The sequence below is a fragment of the Osmerus eperlanus genome, chromosome 3, assembly GCF_963692335.1.
Source record: "Osmerus eperlanus chromosome 3, fOsmEpe2.1, whole genome shotgun sequence".
NCBI classification, from domain to species: domain Eukaryota; kingdom Metazoa; phylum Chordata; class Actinopteri; order Osmeriformes; family Osmeridae; genus Osmerus; species Osmerus eperlanus.
This window is the reverse complement of record NC_085020.1, coordinates 1,071,042-1,096,145: the sequence shown is the minus strand read 5'-3', so window position 1 is coordinate 1,096,145 and position 25,104 is coordinate 1,071,042. Positions and strand designations below refer to the sequence as shown.

The following is a 25,104-nucleotide window of genomic DNA, read 5'->3' as shown; positions in this document are numbered from 1 at the left end:
CACTCTGACACCACCACTCTGACACCACCACTCTGACACAGTCTACTCTGACACCACCACTCTGACACAGTCTACTCTGACACCACCACTCTGACACCACCACTCTGACACCACCACTCTGACACCACCACTCTGACACCACCACTCTGACACAGTCTACTCTGACACCACCACTCTGACACCACCACCACTCTGACACCACCACTCTGACACCACCACTCTGACACAGTCTACTCTGACACAGTCTACTCTGACACCACCACTCTGACACCACCACTCTGACACAGTCTACTCTGACACCACCACCACTCTGACACAGTCTACTCTGACACCACCACTCTGACACAGTCTACTCTGACACCACCACTCTGACACCACCACTCTGACACCACCACTCTGACACCACCACTCTGACACAGTCTACTCTGACACCACCACTCTGACACAGTCTACTCTGACACCACCACTCTGACACCACCACTCTGACACCACCACTCTGACACCACCACTCTGACACCACCACTCTGACACAGTCTACTCTGACACCACCACTCTGACACAGTCTACTCTGACACCACCACTCTGACACAGTCTACTCTGACACCACCACTCTGACACCACCACTCTGACACCACCACTCTGACACAGTCTACTCTGACACCACCACTCTGACACAGTCTACTCTGACACCACCACTCTGACACAGTCTACTCTGACACCACCACTCTGACACAGTCTACTCTGACACCACCACTCTGACACAGTCTACTCTGACACCACCACTCTGACACAGTCTACTCTGACACCACCACCACTCTGACACAGTCTACTCTGACACCACCACTCTGACACAGTCTACTCTGACACCACCACTCTGACACAGTCTACTCTGACACCACCACTCTGACACCACCACCACTCTGACACCACCACTCTGACACCACCACTCTGACACAGTCTACTCTGACACCACCACTCTGACACAGTCTACTCTGACACCACCACTCTGACACAGTCTACTCTGACACCACCACTCTGACACAGTCTACTCTGACACCACCACCACTCTGACACAGTCTACTCTGACACCACCACTCTGACACAGTCTACTCTGACACCACCACTCTGACACCACCACCACTCTGACACCACCACTCTGACACCACCACTCTGACACAGTCTACTCTGACACCACCACTCTGACACAGTCTACTCTGACACCACCACTCTGACACAGTCTACTCTGACACCACCACTCTGACACCACCACTCTGACACAGTCTACTCTGACACCACCACTCTGACACAGTCTACTCTGACACCACCACTCTGACACAGTCTACTCTGACACCACCACTCTGACACCACCACTCTGACACCACCACTCTGACACCACCACTCTGACACAGTCTACTCTGACACCACCACTCTGACACAGTCTACTCTGACACCACCACTCTGACACAGTCTACTCTGACACCACCACTCTGACACAGTCTACTCTGACACCACCACCACTCTGACACCACCACCACCACTCTGACACCACCACCACCACTCTGACACCACCACTCTGACACAGTCTACTCTGACACCACCACTCTGACACCACCACTCTGACACAGTCTACTCTGACACCACCACTCTGACACCACCACTCTGACACCACCACTCTGACACCACCACTCTGACACCACCACTCTGACACCACCACTCTGACACAGTCTACTCTGACACCACCACTCTGACACCACCACTCTGACACCACCACTCTGACACAGTCTACTCTGACACCACCACTCTGACACAGTCTACTCTGACACCACCACTCTGACACAGTCTACTCTGACACCACCACTCTGACACAGTCTACTCTGACACCACCACTCTGACACAGTCTACTCTGACACCACCACTCTGACACAGTCTACTCTGACACCACCACTCTGACACAGTCTACTCTGACACCACCACTCTGACACAGTCTACTCTGACACCACCACTCTGACACCACCACCACTCTGACACCACCACTCTGACACCACCACTCTGACACAGTCTACTCTGACACCACCACTCTGACACAGTCTACTCTGACACCACCACTCTGACACAGTCTACTCTGACACCACCACTCTGACACCACCACCACCACTCTGACACCACCACTCTGACACAGTCTACTCTGACACCACCACTCTGACACCACCACCACCACTCTGACACCACCACCACCACTCTGACACCACCACTCTGACACAGTCTACTCTGACACCACCACTCTGACACAGTCTACTCTGACACCACCACTCTGACACAGTCTACTCTGACACCACCACTCTGACACCACCACCACTCTGACACCACCACTCTGACACAGTCTACTCTGACACCACCACTCTGACACCACCACCACCACTCTGACACCACCACTCTGACACAGTCTACTCTGACACCACCACTCTGACACAGTCTACTCTGACACCACCACTCTGACACAGTCTACTCTGACACCACCACTCTGACACAGTCTACTCTGACACCACCACCACTCTGACACAGTCTACTCTGACACCACCACTCTGACACAGTCTACTCTGACACCACCACTCTGACACAGTCTACTCTGACACCACCACTCTGACACAGTCTACTCTGACACCACCACCACTCTGACACAGTCTACTCTGACACCACCACCACTCTGACACAGTCTACTCTGACACCACCACTCTGACACCACCACTCTGACACCACCACTCTGACACAGTCTACTCTGACACCACCACTCTGACACAGTCTACTCTGACACCACCACTCTGACACAGTCTACTCTGACACCACCACTCTGACACAGTCTACTCTGACACAGTCTACTCTGACACCACCACTCTGACACCACCACTCTGACACAGTCTACTCTGACACCACCACTCTGACACAGTCTACTCTGACACCACCACTCTGACACCACCACTCTGACACCACCACTCTGACACCACCACTCTGACACCACCACTCTGACACAGTCTACTCTGACACCACCACTCTGACACCACCACTCTGACACCACCACTCTGACACCACCACTCTGACACCACCACTCTGACACCACCACTCTGACACCACCACTCTGACACAGTCTACTCTGACACCACCACTCTGACACAGTCTACTCTGACACCACCACTCTGACACAGTCTACTCTGACACCACCACTCTGACACAGTCTACTCTGACACCACCACTCTGACACAGTCTACTCTGACACCACCACTCTGACACAGTCTACTCTGACACCACCACTCTGACACAGTCTACTCTGACACCACCACTCTGACACAGTCTACTCTGACACCACCACTCTGACACAGTCTACTCTGACACCACCACTCTGACACCACCACTCTGACACCACCACTCTGACACCACCACTCTGACACCACCACTCTGACACAGTCTACTCTGACACCACCACCACTCTGACACCACCACTCTGACACCACCACTCTGACACAGTCTACTCTGACACCACCACTCTGACACAGTCTACTCTGACACCACCACCACTCTGACACCACCACTCTGACACCACCACTCTGACACCACCACTCTGACACAGTCTACTCTGACACCACCACCACTCTGACACCACCACTCTGACACCACCACTCTGACACAGTCTACTCTGACACCACCACTCTGACACCACCACTCTGACACCACCACTCTGACACCACCACTCTGACACCACCACTCTGACACAGTCTACTCTGACACCACCACCACTCTGACACCACCACTCTGACACCACCACTCTGACACAGTCTACTCTGACACCACCACTCTGACACAGTCTACTCTGACACCACCACTCTGACACAGTCTACTCTGACACCACCACTCTGACACCACCACCACCACTCTGACACCACCACTCTGACACAGTCTACTCTGACACCACCACTCTGACACCACCACCACTCTGACACCACCACCACTCTGACACAGTCTACTCTGACACCACCACTCTGACACAGTCTACTCTGACACCACCACTCTGACACAGTCTACTCTGACACCACCACTCTGACACAGTCTACTCTGACACCACCACCACTCTGACACAGTCTACTCTGACACCACCACTCTGACACAGTCTACTCTGACACCACCACTCTGACACAGTCTACTCTGACACCACCACTCTGACACAGTCTACTCTGACACCACCACTCTGACACAGTCTACTCTGACACCACCACTCTGACACAGTCTACTCTGACACCACCACTCTGACACAGTCTACTCTGACACCACCACTCTGACACAGTCTACTCTGACACCACCACCACTCTGACACCACCACCACCACTCTGACACAGTCTACTCTTACACCACCACCACTCTGACACCACCACCACCAGGGCAACAACCAAAATAACTCAAATATTACATTTCTCCGTCTGCTGGTAGGTTAAAAGCACTCAAGAACAGCATGTCACTTAGGATAAAAGAGTCTGCTAAATGAATATCAACTTAAAGATAAACGACAGTAGAACACAAAATGTTCACTTCACTCAGCAAAGTCAACTACTTTATGTACACAAAGGGGACATCAAACGTAATTTCAGGGAAAAAGTTGTGGCTCAAGGGTCAATTTATTTTAAAATTTCCGGATCTGTTAATTCCAGAGTTTAGCCATGTTGGTAGAATCTCTTTTGGATTTCAGCTCATTTAAAACCTACATCTGATAGTCAACATCTGTGTGGAACGTCTGACACCTTCCTGAATGTCATAACCGTCAGAATGTGTGGAATGTGTGGTACACCCCCGAAGCCTAACGTTAGGAAGATAACACGTTCTCCTGAACCCACCTCCAACACCAGCACATGTCACTAACTGTCCTATGGTGACCATCTGAAAGTGACCATCACAACCTTCCTGAAACACAGCACAAACCAACGGTGACTGTGATGTAAAAGTTGGGTCAGAAAACCTTTCCAGCAATATAGTTCCTCCCAGACATTTCTCTTAGCTTGTGCGGAACATTCTCAGACCTGGAAACGAGCCAACACTAGTTTCAATCAGTCTTGAGTTTAACCGCCAAGCTGTTAGCAGAGAGAGAAAATGACCAGGAAACCTGTTCAGCACACAAAGCGAATTGCACAGTGAGAAATGAAACCCATATCATCCCACACTTAGATATGGCTTCATACAAACCAGGCAGGATAATATTCCACTAGAATACAGAGAAATCACAAGGAAATATAAAAGGGGTGACACTCCAGACTGTCAGGTTAAAGTGACAAATGACAATTGATGAAAGAAAAAAACATGTACAATTGAAATCTAACTAGTGGAAAACAATGCAGATACAACTTGTACAGTTCAGCATTTAAAGTAATTGGACTGACTGCTTAGGTAGGACACAATTCCAACCTGAAATAGACATTTGTCTAAATCAGTCTTCAGTGGATTTCAGGGCACCATGAAGGCTCAATGTATCTATATTTTTCCATGGAACTGGTGTGGCAGTGCAGTTCATTTGGGGTCAACATTTACAGTGATCTGAAAGGAATTGCACAGTAATCTGGCTAGTCAGGCTGTTACCTTAACTAACGCCTTCACAGTAACAGGGGAGAAGGCAGTTCAAAATCTGAGGCAGTGAACTTGTCTGAGACAGCCGGAGCTGTCGCACCAGAGCTGTTCTCTTCAAACCTGTCCTTTCAGAGCAGTCTACTTGGTAGCTGCAGTGTGGATGAGATCCGGTTCAACAAACACACTGCAGGGCTCGGAGGTCACAGTCGATGCACTCAAGCTCAGTCCCTGTTTAGAAGTTGACCTTTAAAGGGAAGAGAGCTAATCCCAGTAGGAGGCAGGTGTTGAGGAGGAGGTGGGTCTGGATTACCTTGGTCCTTGGTCCTTTTACACATCAGAATTCATCATGCTGATAAATAGTGGGATAGACAAAATAATCTCTCGATGAAGGAAAAAATATAAATAATTACATAAATAGGGGTGTACGATTAGTGTGTTTGTAGATTCAAGGGGTAATGGAATATTCTGTATATACAAGGTTTTCTATTGGACAGATCCTTACTGAACTCTGACTTAGCTACCCAGACTTGTGGTTTTCGTCCAAACAGGCTGTAAATGGTCTGTGTAGGAGCCGCTCTACCAGGTCAGGAGAGAGTGTAGTAGACCGGACCTTACTAGACAAGCATGTGAATTTCATTATACTCATCCCGCCCATCCTCATCAAAGTTAGGGGATTCCTCGTCGGAGTCAAGCTGTGGAGAGGGAAACACGAGATGAGACTGATCTGGACTCATGACTCAAACTACCATTTCTTTACCATGATCACATGTGATCTTCTTGGGTTCCTTGTCATATGAACTGGCATAGATTGTACTGTATACACAGAACAATACAATTCTTGCATGCAAGTAGGCTCTCAAAAATGAGAAACAGGACTCATGTATAAAAAAATAAAATAATACCATCACAATGAAGAACCACACATGCACACTCACACACAGGAACTAATCTGCCTGTGTCGGAAATTTGAAGTTGGAAACTTATCACAGGGTCTGTCTCCACCTAGAATTGCAAGCAAGATGTTTGCTCTGCAAGTCCAAGAATAAAATTGAATTCCCGAGTTTTCCACATACCGCCTGGAGCTCTCGCTCCTCGAAGATCCTGGCGAGGACAAGGCGTCGGAGAGGCACGGTGAGGATGAGGATGAAGGGGAAGGCCAGCGAGGCCACGGTGGACTTCACCACCCACAGCAGCACGATGCACATCAGCTGGATGATGGTGAACATGTTCATACGCCAGGTCTTCACCTAGGGGTCAGAGAGCGTTCATACACACGTAAACATGCACGCACACACACTCACAAAACCTAAGGTTTAGAAGTATGTATGTAAAGGCTTAAGGGTAAATAAGTGAAGGGACAGTAAAACATGCTGTGGCTCTGAGCGTGAGAGGCTTTGATCCTGTCCCAGTGAGGACTGGACAGGCTCTCCACGCATTCCCCTGCCTGGGGATATCTGACATGCATCTAGCTCCCCCTAGTGGATGTTAAAGCCTTTGTTCTTCATCCAAAGACGTTAGCGTGCCCTCTAACCCAGCCCCCCCCAGCCCTGTTACCTTGGTGACGTAGATGTGGTCGGGGTGGTGCTTGGCGGGAGTGACCATGAGGGTGATGCGCTCGTACAGCTGGATGCCTGTGAGCGACGTGACGCCCATGTACAGGAAGATGCCAAACAGTACAGCCAATGGGATGTGGCGGAGAAGATCAGTCATCACGATGGACATTCCTGGAGGAACAGGAAGTCAGTGGAGGGGAGTCAATGTTTGGCTGAACAGACTTAAAGAACAGCTTTACAGAGAAGCACAGAAGATACGCATATTATTGCATTTTAATATAAAACAAATGGTTTCCACCCTGATTTAAGATTCCAACCTCTAAAATAACTGTAATTGCCTCTATTTCCCCAGACATTCCCCAGATCAATTTCCAACTTCTAAATCCAGTTGGATACATGTTGTTTTGTAGAGTTTCTTCCAGTACATAAAAGCCTGTTTCCTGTTTCCCAGCCTCCTTACCCACGAGCACGGACACGACCAGGCCCGTCACCCTCTGCTCCTTCACCTCCTGGATCATGGGCTTCTCCCCGGGCGCCGTGGCCTTGCTCATCACCGTCAGCGCGTTGACGTGCGTGACGGAGCGGACCGTGGCGGCCGTCAGCCAGGGCAGGCCGAACAGCGGGCAAACAGCCCCCAGGGTGACGATCAGGAGCAGGTCCAGGTGGAACCCCGAGCCTTTCACCAGGCGACGCTCCTTCTTACTGACGATCAGCCTGGCGGGGTGACACGCAGGTCGGGTGACACGCAGGTCGGGTGACACGCAGGTCGGGTGACACGCAGGGCGGGTGACACGCAGGTCGGGTGACACGCAGGGCGGGTGACACGCAGGTCGGGTGACACGCAGGTCGGGTGACACGCAGGGCGGGTGACACGCAGGTCGGGTGACACGCAGGGCGGGTGACACGCAGGTCGGGTGACACGCAGGGCGGGTGACACGCGGGTCGGGTGACACGCGGGTCGGGTGACACGCGGGTCGGGTGACACGCGGGTCGGGTGACACGCGGGGCGGGTGACACGCGGGGCGGGTGACACGCGGGTCGGGTGACACGCGGGGCGGGTGACACGCGGGGCGGGTGACACGCAGGTCGGGTGACACGCGGGGCGGGTGACACGCGGGGCGGGTGACACGCAGGTCGGGTGACACGCAGGGCGGGTGACACGCAGGGCGGGTGACACGCAGGTCGGGTGACACGCAAGGCGGGTGACACGCAGGGCGGGTGACACGCAAGGCGGGTGACACGCAGGGCGGGTGACACGCAGGTCGGGTGACACGCAGGTCGGGTGACACGCAGGTCGGGTGACACGCAGGGCGGGTGACACCCAGGTCAGGTGACACGAGAGGATGTTTGTTGTTATTAAGTGAGTTTCATGCTTTGTTTTGTTCTACGGATGATTAGGCATTACTGTTTTATCCAGTCATATGAAGGTTTTATCTAGTCATGTAAAGTTTGTATCTTGTCATGTAACAGTTTGTACACGGTTCACACAGAACGTTCCCCCCGGTGACCAGGAACACCACATCATATTTCTGTTGGAGTAGAAAGGCGTCACCACGGTTACTGAGCTACTCACGAGGTAATCTGCGTCTCCATGAAGATGAGGATGAAGACGAGCAGCGCAGGGATGATGGACGCCCCCATCATCCAGGCAGGGAACGGGTGTTTGTCTCCGAACGGACTGATGAACCAGCCGCGCTTGTCAGGAGACGTGACGGAGAAGCCAGAAGGCACGTTCAGCTTCTGCAGGAGAGGAGGGGAGGGGAGGGGAGGGGAGAGGAGGGCAGGGCGGAGAAACAGGAGCAGGTCTCACTGTGTTCCCTCTCTGGGGGAGGCAGCTAGAATGTACTGATGTACCGATTACTACTCTGGAGCTACACCAAGACACAAACGCACAGTGTGTTTACCTGAGTATAAGTATCAGGAATGGAGTAATCAAGCATGACAGAGAACAGGATGGAGATGGGAATTCCAAAATCCCCAATGATTCTTCTTGCCTACAAACAGAGAAGTCATAAGAGTATCTCAATTTAGAGTATTCAGCATTTACTTTCTATATAATCCAATACATTTTATTTTGTCACTCAAAATTCTTCCATGATAGCAAACAAAAATATGCGATGATTTAACAAGCCTTGCTCCTTTCCCCTTTTGTAAACCGCTAGACAAATATCACGTACTCCACATTCTGATTTAGGGGAAGATTTCACACAAATACGTTAATAATAAAACATGTCACCTTCCCGCCCAGGAAACGGCTGTTTCGGAGCTTCCTGAGAAAGAAAGCCACAAAGAAGGTTCCGAGCATGAGCACCAGGGAGAGCAGGGCGGTGTTGGGCTGGTTCAGGACCGGCCCCTCCTCGTGGAGCAGCCCGCCCAGCACGCTGGCCAGGTCAGGGAACCCCTGGTGGAACGGAGGGTAGTTCCTCATCAAAGGATGCTCCTGGAACACCTACAACAGAACCACCCGAGAGTTCATCCTCAAAACAACCGTTCCACTCTTGATTTTACGAACAGCTTCCGTTATCTGAGGTGGAGGAAATGCCCTTTCTTATTCAGAGCTTTAGTTCTGTTCCTTCAAACCGGTGTTCAACCAACAGAGCTGATTCAAGAGGTAGCTAGCTCGGTCTTTGAGGGATTGTCATGACAACAACAGCAGCTTGTGGTTTTTAAACTCCACACTGGCTTAGGCCCGACTTTAGATGTGCTTTACCTTGATGAGCTTCGAGAAGGTCTCGTAGATGAAGATAAGAGAGATGAGGAAGGCGAAGATCTCCTGGGTGAAGGGTGAGATGTAGCGCACCAGGAAACTGCCCTCAGCAGCAACCATCACCAGGACGATGAAGATGAGCCAGAACCCGATCCACACGCGGCCGGTCAGGTACTCAAAGCCCTGGGACTGGCAGAACTGGGGGGGGGGGGGGGGGGAGTAAGACAGAAGGAGAGAAAGAGGTGAAGGAGACTGAAGAAACTGGAGAAAATGTGTCAAACTGTTTGTATAATTAAAATGGAACTCGAGAGGGGTCGATTTGAATCACATTTTACACTGCTGTTACATGAATCACTGCTAAGTTTCATAATTGAATTATACAATCCATTTAATGGGGCTCTGGCCCAATTCTTCTTTATGGTTCAGGCACCTTGTAGAAGGCCTCCTCAAACACGAGCAGGGGTCCTGAGAAACCGATGATGAGGAGGGGTTGTCCCGCCAACAGAGAAAATAGAACACCCAGGGTAGCCGTGGAGATGATGAGCTCAGAAACTCCCATCATGCCTTCTGTTTTCTCTCCTGCACAGACAGGAAGAGGAAAGATGTTGACACAGGTTTGGCATTTTCCTGCTGTTGTACAAGGTTTTGCTCTGTGTCTCTATCAAAGAAGGACAAAACAATGTTTGGTTTCTAACACTAGTAAAAAAACAACAACAAAAAGTCAAAAAATTCCATACCCAGCAGTCCTCCAAAGGTGATGGTGGGGGACAGAGCAGCAAAGTAGATGAAGATGACAGCTGCGACACACTGGACGTCCACGGCGTCCTTGAGGTCGCTGACGTAGCGCGGGTAGCGCCGGCGGATGTCGTGAATCAGACCTCCGAAGGGAATCCCAGAGCGTTTTAGAGGGTCGACCTCCAACTCCTCCTCCTCCTCCTGCTCATCCTGGCTCGCCTCTAGTCAAGGACAAACACAGTGAAGGTTTTTTTTTCTAAACCTTTTTTTCCACGCACAACACAAATGTTACTTCCCATCTCTGCTCTAACTTATCATATTAGCAACCCCTTCTAATTAGTCGAATTCAGTTCAATATAACTGTGGATTGGCTGAAACCTAAAGGACTAGAGCTGTCCAGGAACAAAGTTGTAAATGGAGTCAGGGAGTCAGGTGGCTGAGCGGTGAGGGAATTGGACTAGTAATCAGAAGGTTACTGGTTTGATCCCCGGCTCTGCCAAAATGACGTTGTGTCCTTGGGCAAGGCACTTCACCCTACTTGCTTCGGGGGGAATGTCCCTGTACTTACTGTAAGTCGCTCTGGATAAGAGAGTCTGCTACAATGACTAAATGTAAATGTAAATATCTGGTGCGACATGAACCTTTAGTATCCAGGTCGGCCCCCGGTGTGGTGATCTGGTGCTTCTTGATCTCCCGCTCCTTCCTCTTGCGTAACATCTGTTTCTGGAAGGAGGCCACGGTCTTCAGAAGGTCTTTACCCTCCACGTCCGACGGTGGGATGACAATGCTGCAGTCCAGGAACTCGTTGATGCCATTCAGAAGGTCCTGTCTGTCGTCTGCGAAGTACGCCACCTCGTGAAAGTTCTGGAAAAATACACAAGAAAAACTAAAGCAAAAACAACATTTAATATTTTCTAAATAAAGTTCATGTATACACTACCATGCTTCAGGAAACTATTCACAGCCCCGGTTATTGAATAAGTCCCTTTTTCTTTCAGAAAGAGATAAGCAGTTGCTTAGACATAACATCCCACAAATAAAAGACTACCATGGCTCATATGGATTGATATTTATTAATTTTTCATACTTTAGTTTTCATTGGTTTGGCGGCCCACTTGTATTACCCTAGTGTATTACTATTGCGGCCTACAGGTTGGGAATCGCTGTTCAAGCGGCTATACCTTGTCAGACATGAGAGTAGAGAAGGAGCGTCCGATCTCGTGGTAGTCCAGGTTGGACTGGTTGGGCCCCAGCAGCACGAACAAGAAGCGGACCGGCACCGGTACTTCCAGAACCGACTCGAGGAGGACGGCCTCGTTCAGTCTGACGAAGGCCATCGCCGGCTGCTCCAGAAAGTCCACGCAGCCTGGAAGGACGGCAAGAGATGGCTAACGTACAAACCTACGATGCTAGCAACGATAACGATAACATTGTTGCATACTAACTACGATCCTAGCAATGCTAAGGTGAATCATGCTAGAGCTAACAGTGTTAGCACTGCTACTGTAATACATGAATTTGTACTACTTTAGCATTATGTAACATTATGTAACACTCCAGAGACTGATTGGTATGGCACTAGTGCAAGCATATTGGATTGTTACTATCTGCAAGCAGACGGTATGGTTTAAAAGCATTTCTATAAACAACACTGGGTTGTGCAAAATGTGTCTTTTCCACCAACTGTACACAGTTCAAGAACAGCAGGAGAGTACTAGCCAGCAAACCCAGAACAGGAGAGTACATGCACAAACCTCCCTTCCTCCCCCCTCCCACCTCACCTCTTCACTAGCTAGCTACTGTTGTTTGTGAATCCACTGGGAATGTTTTGTTGCTCACCCACTAATACCACAGTTGCTTCGGCATCCTTGGGGATTTTGGCCAGGAGTTTCATGGATCTGGCAACCTGATGGCTGTCGACAGGAATGGGGTGAAGGGATTTCTAATTGCACACATGGAAACATGTGTTGGTCAATACAATATTTAGTTTTACAGACACCAATGTGATCATGCTTAAGAACAGAGACACACTAGCATGGTGAAGCATCAAATATGACTTCAGTATACCCATATCCTCAACAATCAGTCACCTAATGATATTCAGTTAGGTCGTATATACCCTTCTGTAAAGAAGTCAAACTATCTTCACTAACCCAGCTCCTATTGTTTTAGAGACTGGATGGAGCTTACAAATGCAAAGCTTTAGCAGACACAAACGAAGGCTTTTTGCATGTGTTGGTGTGGAGAGTGTTGCATTTACACAGTTACAGTGGGAAAGTGACAGCAGAGGCCTGCTAATAAACCTCTATCATCACAAAATGACCAGAACATTTTATTTTTATAGGTTGGTTTAAATTTGCCAGCATTGCAAGCCACGGGGAACATTAATGCTTCACAGTTAATGCATGAGGAAGTTTTAACTGGGAGCACCTGTTAGCTGACTAAGAACATAATTCTTGTGGCAGCTAGTCTAGGCTTCTCACAATCCAAGCACCACTTGCATTTGTTGCCTCGCTAAAAAAGTTCTGATCTTGGATCTCTAACACATATAGCAGAATGGACCGAAACCAAGGATGGAAATGGCCTTAAATACAAACAGGCGATTCCCTGATTGACCCTATGCCATGATGTCAGAGACCCTGGTACCAGAGCATGACTGACCCTATGCCATGATGTCAGAGACCCTGGTACCAGAGCATGACTGACCCTATGCTATGATGTCAGAGACCCTGGTACCAGAGCATGACTGACCCTATGCCGTGATGTCAGAGACCCTGGTACCAGAGCATGACTGACCCTATGCCGTGATGTCAGAGACCCTGGTACCAGAGCATGACTGACCCTATGCCGTGATGTCAGAGACCCTGGTACCAGAGCATGACTGACCCTATGCCGTGATGTCAGAGACCCTGGTACCGGAGCATGACTGACCCTATGCTGTGATGTCAGAGACCCTGGTACCAGAGCATGACTGACCCTATGCTGTGATGTCAGAGACCCTGGTACCAGAGCATGACTGACCCTATGCTGTGATGTCAGAGACCCTGGTACCAGAGCATGACTGACCCTATGCCGTGATGTCAGAGACCCTGGTACCAGAGCATGACTGACCCTATGCCGTGATGTCAGAGACCCTGGTACCAGAGCATGACTGACCCTATGCCGTGATGTCAGAGACGCTGGTACCAGAGCATGACTGACCCTATGCTGTGATGTCAGAGACCCTGGTACCAGAGCATGACTGACCCTATGCTGTGATGTCAGAGACCCTGGTACCAGAGCATGACTGACCCTATGCTGTGATGTCAGAGACCCTGGTACCAGAGCATGCAATTCTAAACAGGAAAAGCAGAGGACATAAAACGATGACGGCCAAGCAGACTCACAAACAAGCTCACAAACACCTCTTTTTCATGCTCCCCTGCTTTGGTCTCGTGGAGGTCCACGTGGTCCTCCGACACCAGGGGCAGGGCGGCGTCCGGGACATGGTTGTGGTTGCGGTGGAAGCTGCTGTAAAGGCTGTTGGTGGAGTGGTTGCGGTGGAAGAGGCCCTCTTTTTCGTCGTTGGGATGGCTGGAGGGGTGAGGGGTGAGTGTCAGAGAAAGAAGATGGACCAGGAGGGGTGAGGCCCGTGCTTAGGGGAGGGTTAGCCTGGCACACACCAACCCAGATCTTTCAGTCCCTTCACCCGATAGAACTATGTTTAGCTTAATTTGCCATGAAAGTCTAGAAAAAAGGTTCTCAACTGCATTAGTCAGGGTTATAGTGTTAGTAAGTTTAGAATCAAGATCATGATTTCCTCATATTAGTAGACACAGTGGAAGGATTCGCCTGATGTGTGCATTGTTGAATGTGTTGCGATATGCGGTGCCTTGGTGCGTATGCTAGTAGGTTGTGTATAAGTGTGTGTGTGATCTAGACCCTTCAACAGTTTCATCACACTCCTGTTGGGTCCAGCAGTGACATCACTTCTCATTAGGTCTGCAGAGTCCACTTCAGACCGGTGGAGTTGGAGACCAACGAGAACCCAAACAATGGAACAAGGTGAGGCACCACACCACCCTGCACAGAGGCAGCGTCCAGGGGAACCTTAAACAGCGCTGCGTAAGCGCTGAGCTCAATTCTACAGCACCTTGATGTATTACTTTCCACATCATAAATTCATATCTTGGACTGGGGAGGCCAATTAGAAGTGCTTTCTTCCTCATGGACAGCAGCTGGTGACATGCTGGGAAACACTGAAGAAAGATCCAGACTGAGGGAGTGTGTGGGACGGTCTGGTGGAGAAGTGTGAAGTGCCTGTCTAGGGTGTGTGTGTGTGTGTGTGTGAGAGAGAGACAGGGTGAGGACATGTCACACAGACACACAGCACTAGTGAGATACTGTAGTGTTTCTGGGTGTGGGTGTTTGTTCTGGGTGTGGACGGTCTGTGTGCACGAGGATGTGTGTGCACAAGTATGCGTGTGCACGAGGATGAGTGTGCACGAGGATGAGTGTGCACAAGGATGTGTGTGCACGAGGATGTGTGTGCACGAGGATGTGTCAGAGTGTGGCTTTATCTTTACACAGTCGAGGATCAATAAAAGAGTATGGGAACATTCTGATCCTCTCTCATCAAAAGCTATGCATCTTGGGATACATTACTGTATGGTATCACTGCCTATTAGCCACTGCTATAGTGAAGTTAGAGTTGAGGTTGTAAAAAGTCTACAGTAATATGCCACAATCTATAGCATGTTAATCTCCGATTACAGTAATCACCAGTGTGTTTCTTATTAATCTCCACATCAATCTCTTCCGAACAGGATGGCTTCATCAAACAATGTGGCAGCCACCAGTGAATTAAGGGATGACCCAATGTTAGTGAAAGGATTTATTGACCGACTATTGATTCTTAGCAAACAGTTAGTGCCACCGCACACATCTAGTCTCCATGCACAGTGATGGACAGTACCCGTCTGTTTTCATAGAGGGCCCAAGTAGGGTGGCGAGAACCTTAAAAGTGCTAAGTGTAGAAAACAAACAAAAGAGAAAGATCTGGTGAAACTGGGAGTGTGTTTGTGTGTGGTCCTCTATGAAGTTTTCCAAACTCTGTTCCAAGAAGCTGCATGATTGGTGGATGACCAGACACATATTACTATTAACATCTGCCTGGAACTGACTTAATGTTCCTGTTGACAGGTTTACTGCTGACTCTGCAGCCCCCAGCCTTGCTCAGCATACAACTACAATACCACATTTAACATTCATTAAATCTCCTTTTCATTATATAACATTGGTTTAAATGTATCGCATGGCATGGTGCTTGTGGACCAATCGGTTCGTGTCAGTTTAGCCAACATGGCAAATCAATAGGAAATTCTAGCTGGAGGGATATTGTGTGTGTGTGTGTGCGTGCTTTGTAGCTGAATGTTTATATTTAAAAAAAAAACTGACAATGTACAGTTTCCCCTCTGGGCTTCTGCTAAATGCTACTCTGCTCTATAGTCCTACATTAATGAACATCCCTGATCAACAGTTCTCCATCTCTGTGTTTGACACCATCACAGTGTATTTCTACACATATTTAATCTATATGCAATACATTTGTTTGTGTGATTGTTGATCTGCCCAGAAACACCTCTGACCTGTGTTTGAGGAGCAGAGCTCTCGGTATGTCCTGACCTGTGTTTGAGGAGCAGAGCTCTCGGTATGTCCTGACCTGTGTTTGAGGAGCAGAGCTCTCGGTATGTCCTGACCTGTGTTTGAGGAGCAGAGCTCTCGGTATGTCCCGACCTGTGTTTGAGGAGCAGAGCTCTCGGTATGTCCTGACCTGTGTTTGAGGAGCAGAGCTCTCGGTATGTCCTGACCTGTGTTTGAGGAGCAGAGCTCTCGGTATGTCCTGACCTGTGTTTGAGGAGCAGAGCTCGGAGCACATTGGCACGGTCTTCAGCTCGTATCTGGTCTGAGATGATCATGGTCTCCACCACCAGGTGCGCGATGCCTGGTAGCGTGTTCTTCTCCAGGTCCAGCAGAATGGCTCCTGGAATCCCACAAACAGTCCAGGAGAGAAGCTTTAGGTGTGTGACTGCACATGCAAACACTCCTGCTTGTCAAAGTAACTGTGCTTGAACAGCAAGTATACTCAAGAATACTTCAAGTAGGAAATACGTTATCACTCAAGTGTACCACTAGGATGCTAACACTCTAGTATTCAATACTCGTCATGGAATAGTATAATCGAAAACTCATTCAATGATACTATTCAATGAACCTATTACTATTCAGTACTCTTCAGTGAACAGTATACCAGTGTTGGTTGTGTGCGGTGTGTGTGCAGTGTGTGTTGGGTGTGGGTGCGGTGTGTTGGGTGTGTTGGGTGTGTGTTAGGTGTGTTGGGTGTGTTGGGTGTGTGTTGGGTGTGTTAGGTGTGTTAGGTGTGTTGGGTGTGTTGGGTGTGTGTACGGTGTGTTAGGTGTGTTGGGTGTGTTGGGTGTGTGTTGGGTGTGTGTACGGTGTGTTAGGTGTGTTGGGTGTATTGGGTGTGTGTACGGTGTGTTAGGTGTGTTGGGTGTGTGTACGGTGTGTTAGGTGTGTTGGGTGTGTTGGGTGTGTGTTGGGTGTGTGTGCGGTGTGTGTACGGTGTGTTAAGTGTGTTGGGTGTGTGTTGGGTGTGTGTACGGTGTGTACGGTGTGTTGGGTGTGTTGGGTGTGTGTTGGGTGTGTGTGTTGGGTGTGTTGGGTGGGGGGTGGGGTGTGTGTTGGGTGTGTGTGCGGTGTGTGTGCGGTGTGTGTGCGGTGTGTGTTGGGTGTGTGTGTTGGGTGTGTTGGGTGTGTGTGCGGTGTGTGTTGGGTGTGTGTGAGGTGTGTGTTTGGTGTGTGTGCGGTGTGTGTTGTGTGTGTGTGTGGTGTGTTGGGTGTGTGTTGGGTGTGTGTTGGGTGTGTGCGGTGTGTGCGGTGTGTGTTGGGTGTGTGCGGTGTGTGTTGGGTGTGTGTTGGGTGTGTGCGGTGTGTGCGGTGTGTGTTGGGTGTGTGCGGTGTGTGTTGGGTGTGTGTGCGGTGTGTGTTGGGTGTGTGCGGTGTGTATTGGGCGGGCGAGCCTCACCGTGAGTGATGGTCCTGCGTAGCTCCAGCAGGCTCCTGAAGGACAGCGAGGCCACGTGAGGCTTCCCCCAGCGCTCTGTGTCCTCCTCCACGTCCTCCTCAAACTTGATCCAGCGAGCCGTCTCCTTCCAGCGCATGTCCTTGTTCTTATCCACGATCAGCTCGTTCAGCTCCACAAACACCTGGGGAACCAGAGCAGGTTTACAAACGGCTGATTCTCTGTACACAGAGGTTAGGATGTTGCTGTAAAAGCTGAACTAGAATGTGCTGCTGAACTTTTACCATCCAATGTGATGTCCTCTCTCTCATGGAACATTCTAATGTAACGGTAACCGTAGACATTCAAACAAATGTCATGTATCGATTAAATGGTTAATAGTTTGATAGGGATTCAAAAAGATTCAGCCAGCCCTTTGTTTAGACAGATACTAAACAGTTATTATATAGTATGCAGTTTTTTTTATTACTGTACAGGAAACCTACACTATAGCTCCCTTTGGTCCTATTCAGTTTGGTCAGTCTAATAGTTATGTACAAATCGAGTGTTTTGGGGGAATCAGTAAAAGAGGAATGGTGTTTCATCGTTTTGAAGCAATGCTGTCAGCTAAGTTTTTGGATATGGTGGTCTGTTAAAAAGCGCTCTATAAATAGTTCTTGATCAAGCTAAAATTATACCCAAGACTGCCCTCGTAAATGTAATTTAAACTGACATTTGGCAGAAATAATACTGTTTCAGTATTGTTATTGTTATTTAATTTTTTTCTTGTGGTGGTGAGGCTTATATTTCGATGCGGCACATTTTTATAACAAAACAACAGTAGAAACACGTTAATGCTATTTAACCCGTTAAGGAGTAGCGTGGCACATATGTGATTGTTCGAATGTGAGTCTCACAGCGTAACATTGCACATATGCGATTTCGAACATTCCAACGGAATATTTTCCGATGGACAAAAACTATGCCACAAACGCTTTAGTTTGGCTTAAAAATGTACTAAGGAGAAGGGTAACAAGTAACACTAGCATGGTAGTAGCATTGCTACGAGTATTATGCTAGCTAACTTAGCCCAGAAGATAACTAAAGTTAGCTAGCTACTGTTTCTGAAAAATAACTTATGCTTTGGGGGCCGTCCGAAATTCGTGTCCGAAATGTTCGCACATTAAAAAAAAACACGACCTCACGTTATGTCAATTGCGCTTACACACAAAAAAAAGTTCATATCGGGTTAGATTTTATGTGTTTTTCGCATCCATAGCCAGCATTTTGATAGGTTTTTGGGCAATTCAGAATCACCGAATTTTGAGGCTGACGATTGCGAAAAAACGCATACGAAAATTTCGCACTCAGTGTGCAAGGGCCTAAAGGTAAATAATAGGGTTAATTCCCGGGCAATAGAAAACATACATTACGCACTTACTTACTTTCGTTTTCAAAGTGTGTTACACAACGGCATGCTGTAAAATCGCCTATACTCGTGCATTGCTTGAAATTGTTCCCGTATCAAGTGCGGCATATATTCCAGTGCGGTTTATTTTCCCAAAAAAATACGGTAATTGTGCGGTCAGTGCTCAAAAACACACCCTGAAATTGGAACCTAAATTGCTTGCGGTAGAACATCTTCAAGAATCATGAAAATTGTACTTCCAAATTGTTGTATTTAAACAGTAACCTTAACATGATGCTCAGCTTTCAGCAGTGAATAGTATTATTGATAATTCAATCATTCATAAACCATCTACGCCTATGAGAGTCGTCGATAAATAACGTATACATACAGCAGACAATTTCAACCCCCCCAAAAAAACCTGCGTGTCTCAGAGCTGTGTGTCTCAGCGGAGCGTGTCACCTCGTGGGTCTTCTTCTCTGACACCTTCCTCTTCTTCTTCAGGCTGGACAGCGGGAGGGAGCTGGTGCTGCTGTGGGGGAGCTGGCATCGCGATGACTTCTTCACCAGGTGACGCCTCACCCCTGGGTTGTCTTCGAACCTGTGACCTTCACAAAACAACAGGAGCTGCTGTTAAAACTGACCGAAGAAGATCCGAGCTGAAAGGTCATCTTTGTTCAGTTGAAGGCATTCAAGAAATCGTATCTAGTGATTGATAATCAGATTTCCATTTAATAAAATTAAAAAATTCCATTAACAAATTTGATAGTCTCAAAGGGGAAGTCAAAAAAACAAAAGACTAAGGTTATTACTTGCTTGTGGTTTGCCCCATAAAACTCGAGGCTATAAAAGTATAATACAATTTTCAAACAATGCAGTCCACAAACCATGTTTTATTGAGTTATATGTAATTGAAGCAATGTACTCATTAGGAGGAACCTGGTTTTCGTCACGTGGATGTTGAAGACAGACTAGACCTTCTACGGACAAGACATGGTGGTTAGATATACGGTTGGTTTATATAGTGTGTGTATACGCGTGTGTGTGTGTACACAAAGTACACAAAAACTGAATATTGATTAAACAAGATGATTCAGTTGAAGACATCTTCACATCCTCCTGAGGACACAGGGAGATCAGGTTTGGTTTCTCAGACTCGAAACTAAATCTATTAACTTTCCATCTTGCGGGCTCAGAGAGTGTAAATGCACCCTGGTAGGAAGTGTGGGAGTTCTCCCAGGACAGCTGTGTGTTGAACTGGGTAAGACCTTCTTTGGCGATTCCTTGAACAGAGCTGATGATGGAAGAGCTGCAGAGTGGATAAACTGTGGTCAAACTGTAGGAGCACGGGCCCTGCTCACCGGATAAGTGCCTGGCCCTTGTAGGCCCTCCTCCAGCCACCCGGGCTCAAATCAGGCCATGGCCCCCCTCTCTCTCCCCCTGCCTTTCCTGGCACACTTCACTTAAACAAAACAAAGCATGAAAAATGCCTATAACTATCTTGAAACTCTTCCATGTGAAGGGAGGAGGTCTCCTCTACATGTTGCTGATTGTGTGCAGTGGGTCAGGGTCATGGTCAAGGTTGCAGTTCATTTTACTCAAAACAGCTCGAGCAGAGACACAATCAGTTAAATCAACCACTGTCCATGAGAAAGTCAATGTCAGTTACATAATACAAAGTGCAAGTTGTGGAAGCACTGTATCTTCTAGACTGACCATCGTATAGACAGTGTCAGTGATATACCACAGATTTACAAGCTTTTTTTGTCATTATTGTACCGTCCGTATTTTGCCCATGTCTAAATCAGCAAAGCAAATACAAGACAAGCTGTTTTGTGGTTGGGGACCTACAGATGGTCAAGGTACACCTTTATGAGCTCCTCATGGAAAAAAACAACTTGTGTATTTCTACAAAGCTTACATCATCTTTACAGCACCGATGCCAGAGCCACTACCGGAGTGTCAAACATAGCTATGCCAGTTAGAAAACCAGCAGCGGTTTGTCGATGGAATGTGTTTCCGCTCCAGTGATGGAGAATCCTGTGGCCGAATGGGGGTCACCGATCTATAGAGAACCAGAGGCCAGGATGAGGGGGAGGGAGGGGGCGAGAGGGAGGGAGGGGGCCAGGGCGAGGGAGGGAGGGAGGGAGAGGAGGGAGAGGGAGGGGACCAGGGCAAGGGGGAAGGAGGGAGAGGGAGGGAGAGGAGGGGTCTATTCACTCCCTGAGAGCGCAGCAACGTTCTGATGGACATAACATCATTTCCACGCCATCCACTGACACTAATTAGCTTGTGTTGCTTCATAGGATCAATGGGAACAACTCTGACTCCACATGGATCAATGGTGGGAGTCAGGCCCCGTCCACAGGAGGGAGTCAGGCCCCGTCCACAGGAGGGTGGGGCGCTCGTTCGACTCGTCACTGCGAGGGTATGAACGGAAAAACTGATGTGGGTTAGTGGCATCATGTGATGTGCCATGCCTGGAAACCCTGACAACCAACAGTCCCATGTATAGAAATACCATGACATGCAAAAAAATCAATTTGCTATCCCCATTATTACATGTTCACTAGTACAGGAACACGTTCCAGAGAATGAACAAAACACACTAAATCTGTCAGGGTGTAACAAACCGTTACAACCATTAATACAACCAATCAATCTGTATGATTTTTCTCTGTAAACGAAGTTGGCTCCCAACTTAGTTCCACGGACCAGTTTGCTATGTTTTGCTACGAAAATTTGTTGTTGGGCATTTGTCAAACCCTAAACTCTCTTAAGTAACATTCCCTTTTGCCAATGCTCTCCTACCAACAAGCCCAAAACCAGGAGTTGCAGATTCTGTGTTTGTCGAGTATCCCTGTTCCTGCAGAACGACACCCTGTTCCTCCAGAACGACACCCTGTTCCTCCAGAACGACCCCCTGTTCCTCCAGGGTCCTGCACATCCCAGAAGTGTACTTACTGTCTGTTTCCTCCGGTGAGCCCAGATGTGAGTGGATAGACTCGAGGAGGTCATAGTCGTCGAAATCCAAAACAAATTCCTCAAAGTCCCCAAAGCCCTCCATGTAGCCTGACATGCGATGTGCCGGTGGTGGGTGGCGGGTGGAGATGTTGTGAGCGAGGGCGCCCGTGCCCCGCTGGGCCCCCACGGGGGGCTCTGCTGCAGGGTTCTCCAGGGTGCGCTCCCCCTCCGAGGGCCCCCCAGTGCCCTCCTGCACGTCTGCGTCTGTCATCTCCCCAGCCGGTTCCTCCACCTCCCCCTCGCTCTGGCCCCGGACCCCCAGCTCATCCAGGGCTCCCCGATCCTGCACGTCCTGGTTTGTGGTGGCTCACGGGTGGCGAGGCTTTGGTTCTGACATACAGGACCTGTGGTTCAGGCGTCTAGGTTAGGCTGCAAGAGGCAGTTTCACACTCCTGAGCTCGAGCTTCTAACAATGTCTTCGTTCACCAAGTAGGTGTCGTGGCGATGCCCGGCTGGGACGCCAGACAGAAGCTTTGGTGTGAAACGCAGAACAATCCGTCACGTCTAGTAATCCCTTCAGAAAACTCCTTCAAGCTCATTCAAACTTTTCCAAGCAGGTCCACGGACCAAGAAATGAAGCTGAAATAGCGACGAAAAAAACAGATATACGGGATTCCAGAAAACTACGTGCTCGTCCACCCGATGATGAACCTCAACATGTGTCACAACGTTGTCGGATCCTCAGAATGCACATGGGTGGAGCTGGACAGGAATAGAAGCTAAGAGCTACGAGCTACGAGCTAGCCCCTGGCAGGATGTCCATCTCAGCAGCAGAGAAGCTACTCCAGTCATGATCCTTCCACAGCGACAGAGAGCAACTCTCTCCATCCAACATTCCAGCAGAAAATATCGATACAGAGCATTCCAGTTTTTTTTCGACCGCGAGTTAGTCACATCAGCTTCTCTCTGTTCCATGATGTATATGGATAGATAGTCCATTGATCCCAACCCTGCTTGGTGGGGCAGGGTAAGCCTCATTTAAAGGGGTCACGCCCCTTCTGGGTTTCATGGCGGCCTCCTCTCCTTGTGCTCTGCAGGAGAGATGCCCCGTCTGCAGAGAGAGACAACATGGTGCCGGGAAACTAGCCTCCTCTCCTTCACCCGTCTCCATGGAAACCGTGATTACCTTTAATGCTCTTGCGTCACTGGCTTCAGTTCAGTTCACTGACTCCCTGCCCATCAGGTGCTCAAAAGAACAGAAAGCTGCAGGTACTTCATCTCACCTGAGCCTTACAGACTACAGTCTGGTAACTGTGATACAATATCCTATTGAACTCGCTTACTGTAGTAAAACATCATGTGGCAAAGATGAACATAACCAAAACGGAACTGTTTAAAATAGACCTTCTACAACAGCCTGCCGACAGAAATCAATGACCCAGTTTGTGTAAAAACTACCATTCACATCCATCCCTCTATTCATCCACCCATCCCGCAAATGAATGAACGCAAAATATGGATTGAGTGAAACAGAAGTGGACAGGATATGAGAGGTGCTTCCTGTCTCCTGAGCCTGGTGGAGGCCTGGTGCTTCCTGTCTCCTGAGCCTGGTGGAGGCCTGGCCGGGCGGTGGAGGCCTGGCCGCTCGATGGCTCCCTGTGATGTGAGAGCAGAAAGGGCCCAGGGCAGGGTCACTGCTGAAGGAGAATCGACTCCTCTTTGCCTCTGTGTTAATTATTGCCCCGGGTTTGTTTCAACTCGCCACACATGACCCCCCCTCTCTATCTCTCTCTCTCTCTCTGACACTGTCTCTCTCTTTTTCCCTGTCTCTCTATCTATCTCTCTCTGTCTGTCTCTCTCTGACACTGTCTCTCTCTCTGTCTCTCTCCTTCTGTCTCCCTCCCTCTTTCAGTCTCACACCCCTCTGTAGTTCTGCAGAGGGGTTCTGCTTTTCTGAAAAAAGTATTTTATTTCCTTAATTATTTTCTCATCACTCTGTAACCCTCTCCCTCTATATTTCTCTCTCTCCACTTGCTGCATACACCCTTTAAACTACTTAACTTTTAGCGTCAGTTGTCCCTGTACAGAGACACACTGTCACCAGCCTGGAAACATCCCAACACACCTAGTTAGAGGTCAGAGTTCATCAGAATGTTAGAGACTCTCTCTCCTGACCCTCACCCTCCTGACTCCTCCCAGTACCAAAATGCACATGTATACACACACGACACACACACAACCACACACACAACCATACTACCAGTAAGTAACCGGTAACAGCAGCGGGCCTCACTCTTCATGTCATCCAGGTCGGCGCTGGCCAGCATCTGGGCCTCGGCCTCGTCAGTGGGAACCTTCTGGTAGACGGCCGTCTCCAGGGCGGTCATGCTGCCGATGCAGACGCGCTCCCGCAGGTCGTAGCTGGCCCGCTGCGCCCCGGCTGCCCGCTGGGGGGACGGCCTCCGGCGGAACCAGCCCAGCGTGGTCACGGCCGGACCCAGGTCGGCCGACGGCGGGAACCTGGAGCAGGGGAGAGGAGGGGCATGGTTGGATGGGTGGTCAGTGGTTTGGGTTACAGATGCTGGGGGACTGGGGGGAGGGGTGGTTAGAAGGCTTGTGAGGCTGGGGTTTGAGCTGTGCTGAAACCCTAACCCTAACCCTGTGCTGTTTCAGGCTGTGTGAGGTGGTATAGAAAGGCTTGTATTATCCGATTATTATATTTTTTTTAAATGTGGAATGATTGTTTGGGATGAACAATTCGATCCATTGGGAGTACTGTTAAGACGATTTTTCATTCATATTGTATCAAAAGGGAGTCAGATGGCTAAGCGGTTAGGGATTCGGGCTAGTAATCTGAAGGTTGTTGGTTCGATTCTGGGCCGTGCCACATGACGTTATGTCCTTGGGCAAGGCACTTCACCCTACTTGCCTTGGGGGAATGTCCCTGTACTTACTGTAAGTCACTCTGGATAAGAGCGTCTGCTAAATGACTAAATGTAAGAGTAAAAGAATTAGCGTGGAACTTTACAGATTGTAATTTAAGGATTCAAATACTGTGATACTCATAGAAAATTGG

The 25,104-nt window shown here is 49.0% G+C and overlaps 1 protein-coding gene across 5 annotated transcripts in view; it reads right to left on the bottom strand.

Annotated features, from left to right (window-relative positions):
* slc4a3 (solute carrier family 4 member 3) overlaps positions 1 to 25,104 on the bottom strand; it is a 40,935-nt gene that overhangs the window by 2,549 nt on the left and 13,282 nt on the right. For 2 of the 5 annotated variants that reach the window (XM_062456341.1, XM_062456346.1), the window contains 18 exons: positions 24,322 to 24,548; positions 19,527 to 19,672; positions 17,681 to 17,861; positions 16,483 to 16,618; positions 13,983 to 14,169; positions 12,436 to 12,538; positions 11,778 to 11,962; positions 11,238 to 11,460; positions 10,599 to 10,817; positions 10,292 to 10,440; positions 9,865 to 10,059; positions 9,391 to 9,603; positions 9,059 to 9,148; positions 8,728 to 8,894; positions 7,615 to 7,868; positions 7,156 to 7,325; positions 6,675 to 6,848; positions 4,316 to 6,293 (listed from right to left, as the gene is read on the bottom strand). In XM_062456341.1, coding sequence (XP_062312325.1) covers positions 6,216 to 6,293; positions 6,675 to 6,848; positions 7,156 to 7,325; positions 7,615 to 7,868; positions 8,728 to 8,894; positions 9,059 to 9,148; positions 9,391 to 9,603; positions 9,865 to 10,059; positions 10,292 to 10,440; positions 10,599 to 10,817; positions 11,238 to 11,460; positions 11,778 to 11,962; positions 12,436 to 12,538; positions 13,983 to 14,169; positions 16,483 to 16,618; positions 17,681 to 17,861; positions 19,527 to 19,672; positions 24,322 to 24,548 — 3,097 coding nt within the window. In that variant the 3' untranslated portion in view covers positions 4,316 to 6,215. Of the gene's footprint in view, positions 1 to 3,901; positions 3,940 to 4,315; positions 6,294 to 6,674; positions 6,849 to 7,155; positions 7,326 to 7,614; positions 7,869 to 8,727; positions 8,895 to 9,058; positions 9,149 to 9,390; positions 9,604 to 9,864; positions 10,060 to 10,291; positions 10,441 to 10,598; positions 10,818 to 11,237; positions 11,461 to 11,777; positions 11,963 to 12,435; positions 12,539 to 13,982; positions 14,170 to 16,482; positions 16,619 to 17,680; positions 17,862 to 19,526; positions 19,673 to 22,028; positions 22,601 to 24,321; positions 24,549 to 25,104 lie in introns of those variants that run through there. The other 3 variants (XM_062456342.1, XM_062456343.1, XM_062456344.1) reach the window with 3 other exon arrangements.